The sequence below is a fragment of the Triticum aestivum genome, chromosome 2A (assembly GCF_018294505.1).
Source record: "Triticum aestivum cultivar Chinese Spring chromosome 2A, IWGSC CS RefSeq v2.1, whole genome shotgun sequence".
In the NCBI taxonomy this organism is placed as follows: Eukaryota; Viridiplantae; Streptophyta; class Magnoliopsida; order Poales; family Poaceae; genus Triticum; species Triticum aestivum.
In genome coordinates, this window is record NC_057797.1 from 460047379 (window position 1) to 460052071 (window position 4693).

The window sequence follows — 4693 nt, forward strand, 5'->3', positions numbered from 1 at the left end:
GTTGGCCCAGTTAACCAGAGAGTCTCAATTTTGTTACGGGAGCGGCGACCCGTTTCATTCGCGGAAACTGTTGCGCTTGGAGATTTATCCAACGGCCAAAAATTGATACTTGTATAGATCCGACGATCAAAAATACTGATGGCCTTAGAGGGCTTGAAGAGTGCTCGGTTGTAATGTCTTTAAATATATACACTCGGAACATTTTTTATACATGTTTACATTTTTCAAATGCCCGATTAACATTTTTACAAACACATGTTTCTGAACATTGTTGTTCGAACATGTGTTAATTTTTTTAATACGTCCTGAGACATTTTTTGAAATGCTATCAGCATTTTCTAAAAGCTGCACCACCATATTTTTAACGCTGCACACACATTTTTTTTCAAAATTAAGTATTTTTTTGAAATATATGTATTATATTTTTTTGAAATATAGAAAAACAAAACAAAAATGCAAAACAAAATAAAAAACGAAATCCAGGAACGTACTAAGGAAGCGAGCGGACGCTTCTGGCGTTGACTAGGAGGTCTCAATGAAAAATGTACTTTTTTTGACATGGGCCAACTATGTAGCGTCGTCTGTACTTTTTTTTTAGAAGTTGCGTCCTGTCTGCTCATTTGGGCTTGGTGACGAAGGCCGACTAGACCGCGCGCTTTAGCCCATGGTGCACCTTTGGACCATTCGCGGCCCACCTGTGAGTAAACCCTAAGCCCGGATGCCTTCCTATTTAATCTCGACCCCCCTTAGGGTTCCCCTCCTTCCTCCTTGCGAGACCAAACCAAAGCTGCGGCGGCGCGCGCATAGGAGGCGAATCAGCAGCGGAACCAAGCCGCCGACGCCACCATGGGTAAGCTCCGCCGATGTACTATTCGTTGTTCCCTCGGAGGCTGCCTGGTTTGCACGATGCTTATTGCCGCCATGGTGGCTCTGCAGGTATCTCGCGTGACTCCATGCACAAGCGCCGGGCCACCGGTGGGAAGCAGAAGGCTTGGAGGAAGAAGCGAAAGTAAGAGCGAATCCCCTCCCTTTCCCCCTTCCCTTACGGTTCGTGAAGATGTGTGGATGTTCTACGTAGGTTAGATCCGTGTTTACTTAGATCAGGCGTGGATAAATTGTCGTTGCTGCGGTGGATATCTGGGTTTATCCGACGCGTCTGTACTCTTTAGGATGATAGCTCGGTAACTAGCATTTTCTAGATCTCGTATGATAGCTTGGTGGTAACTAGCCTGGTAATTACGCGAGTAGCGCGGGTATTCCGCTTTCTGGTGACTTGATAACCTTATCCGTTTACGCACATCTATGGTTTTGGCTACATGCGAACTTCTGATGTGTTCATGTTAATTTGCTGTAACTAATGTGAACTTGATGTTGGCAATATAACCGGGTCCATCACTCATTTTTGTAGTGATGCTGCTGTTTCGATGGTTGTTTTGAAGTACAAGTTTTGTGATTCAGTATTCTTGCTTCAGAATGTCCAGAGCGTCATACTTACAATATTCTGTGTTCAGACATGATGTTGTCTATACGTAAACATGTTTTTATTTTGTATTCTGGGAGTTATTCTTAGCCATGTCCGCACTTGGTTCTGTTTCATTCTGGAAAATGCAAATTTGAACAAATGTACTGATCAACTCTTAGGCTGTTTGATTCCTTTCAAGAACTTTACACTGTTATGAATCTTACTTTGTCCTTCATCTTTTATCAGGTATGAGCTCGGCCGCCAGCCAGCCAACACTAAGCTTTCAAGCAACAAGACAGTGAGGAGGGTCCGTGTTCGCGGAGGTAACGTGAAGTGGAGGGCTCTCCGTCTTGACACTGGTAACTTCTCATGGGGTAGTGAGGCTGTGACCCGCAAGACCCGTCTCCTGGATGTGGTTTACAATTCGTCAAACAATGAGCTTGTGAGGACTCAGACCCTTGTCAAGAATGCCATTGTGCAAGTTGATGCTGCCCCCTTCAAGCAGTGGTACCTGACTCATTATGGAGTCGAAATCGGTAGGAAGAAGAAAGCTGCTGCAGCTGCCAAGAAGGAACCTGCTGAGGTATTATTCCTGTTTCTGTATTTCAATTCTGTATCCTGAGGTTGGTAATTACTGTATAGCTTGTTTAGGATGTGCTACTTAGTTGAAATGATTTGGATTTCAATTCTGTATTCTGATCAACTCTTATTTGTAGTTGTAGCACAAGTACCAATTCTTTTTTATTCTGATTGCATGCATTAGTATCCTTTCATCCTGGACTGTTAGTAGTTCCAACTTTTATCCAGCCTCCTTGCTCATTGTATTTCATTCATGAATAAATTCCTTAAATTGGTCTTTGTAGATACAAACTTTAATGTTTTGAACATCTTATTTTAATGGTTGCATTTTGCCAGTAAGGCCCCTAGTTTGTATTATGCCCTTTTCCCCTTGGATTGTATCCAATCCCTGACCCAGTCTTATCCCTGTTCACTGCTTATGTTTGCTTTGTGTGATTTTCTTATGCACAGGGGCAAGAGGCTGAGGTTGCTGCTGCTGCCACAGAGGAAGCAAAGAAGAGCAACAATGTCCAGAGGAAGCTTGAGAAGCGCCAGCAGGGACGTACACTGGACTCGCACATTGAGGAGCAGTTCAGTGGTGGAAGGCTGCTGGCCTGCATTTCGTCTCGCCCTGGACAGTGTGGCAGAGCTGATGGGTAAGCATCACAGTTCATCTGTTCATCACCCCTTGTATATTAAATTCTGGAAGAACATAAAGCAGTACTCTACAATTTCTTGTTAGCTATGGTGTTAATACTTGTGTCTTGAAACTACAGGTACATCCTGGAGGGCAAGGAGCTGGAGTTCTACATGAGGAAGCTCCAGAAGAAGAAGGGCAAGGGTGCCACAGCTTAGGCTGAAGAGCTGCTGCATGTTACTCGTTGGATTTTCTTAGATGTTGCGTCCATGTCATGTTTGCAGACATACTGAACACCATTTTCTGTAAACGGTTCGAGTCCTAGGTTGAACTGAGAATGTTTTGCCTGTTTTGGTTGTGATCTAAAGCTATCCAGATTCTATTATGTGTTCTACCTTGCAGTATTTTCATCTGTTCAGTGAAGTTTTGATCTTGAGTCTCCATGTTGATTTGCTGCCAGCTTTGCCTTTCAGGCATGTTAGATTTGTATGGTTCCTGCAGTTGCAAAGGACCCATCCAGTGTGAAAACCCGATCATGTATGCAAAGCAATTTTGATCATGGAATCTGCACAATTGTTGGCTATTTTTCTTTCTGGAGATAGACGATGACTAGCCGCTACCCCAGCCTGTGCTAATTCTCGGTAGTGTAGGCGCTTTGCGCGGCTCTCCATGCCTTTGTATTCGGTGGTTTTCATTTTCTGTTACAGGATTTCTCGCTGCCTCTGGAGTCTGTCAAAAGTGTTACACCTATTAAATCCTGTTGTCAGAGCTTTGGTTGTTCATGTGTCAAGCCTTGTGTGCCCATTCTTTTTGAAGGTGGTTGAGAGAAACACTTGAGAAGAACTATCACTGAAGGAAGATAGCTATGGAGGGGAGATCTAGAGAGGTAGTCTTCTCCAAATTATTAGAGATGGAAGTCTTGAATCCTTGATGGATCTTCTCCAAAGGAGGCCATTTCCAATTAAGTTATCGATGAGCAAAGCCAAGTAATTCTATTATGCTTTCATAACACAAAAAAAAAAGAGGTGCACGAAATATAGTCTAAGAACAAAAAGGCATGGGCTATGGCTTGAGCCCCGAAACTGCGTGCATTAGTGCTACCGCACCAAAGTAGAGTATTTTCTGGGAGCTCCAGCGACTGACCGGACAGTTTCGTGTCTTGTCCGTCCAGGGAAGATGGGTCGCGCACGCATGGTTAGGTGTGGCTAAGGTTACATGCAAGAGAGAAAGAAAAGAAGCTGAATTTTTTTTACACGGATATCTTAAGGATATAGCATGACTCAGACTTAGTAAGTTGTCTGAGACTTAGCAATGACCGGATAGTCTCAGTCCGGGGGGGCAGGCCTGATCTGTCAATACATCCTTTATAGGAGTTGATCTGTCAATACATCCTTTATAGGAATAATATGTGAATTATACAATGTCATCTTGTTTAACCACACATTATTTATATGAATTATGCAATGTCATTCCATTTAGTCAGACATCATATATGTGAATTATGTGGTATCATCTTTTTTTTCCATTACATATTTCATTTGATAACAATTTTGTATTTTTAATTACTCTTCCTGTGTATCAACCATTTGAATGGGCAATGGAAAAATCTGAAGTGAAAAGAAGGTCTTTAGAGCAGACAATGATACCTGTCGAAGCAGATGTTTGGCCGGTTACAGATAGCTCATCAGAGTAGTATTCAGAGATAGATGACCAGTCCTATTCCCCCCTCTCAAGATGATGAGGAAGGGGGGGGGGGGGGAGGGGAGAACGTATCCTGTGCACCGAGCGATCTGGTGCACCAGATGCTCCAATATCTCCTGGGCTACTAGATGCGGAAGGAAGGCACCTGATCCATCTACGAGGAATCCTGCTGGCACATTTACAAAACGGATCCGAGGTGCAGTTAAATCTAGCGAATCGACTCCCCCGATTCAGTTCGTCTCTCTCCCGTCGCCTTTTCCTTTACCACCGGACCAGGCTGAGATAGGGTTACACAAAATGGGGAATCGGCTCTCTCTCTCGATCCAAATCATGTG

General features: G+C 43.6%; 1 protein-coding gene across 1 annotated transcript; it reads left to right on the forward strand.

Annotated features, from left to right (window-relative positions):
* The first annotated feature begins 728 nt into the window (after positions 1–728).
* On the forward strand, positions 729–3049 carry LOC123188990 (40S ribosomal protein S8). The gene is made up of 5 exons (XM_044601304.1): positions 729–850; positions 937–1009; positions 1709–2045; positions 2492–2676; positions 2797–3049. The coding sequence occupies exons 1-5, from the start codon at positions 847–849 to the stop codon at positions 2873–2875; spliced, it is 678 nt and encodes a 225-aa protein (XP_044457239.1). The 5' UTR covers positions 729–846; the 3' UTR covers positions 2876–3049.
* Positions 3050–4693: the final 1644 nt, after the last annotated feature.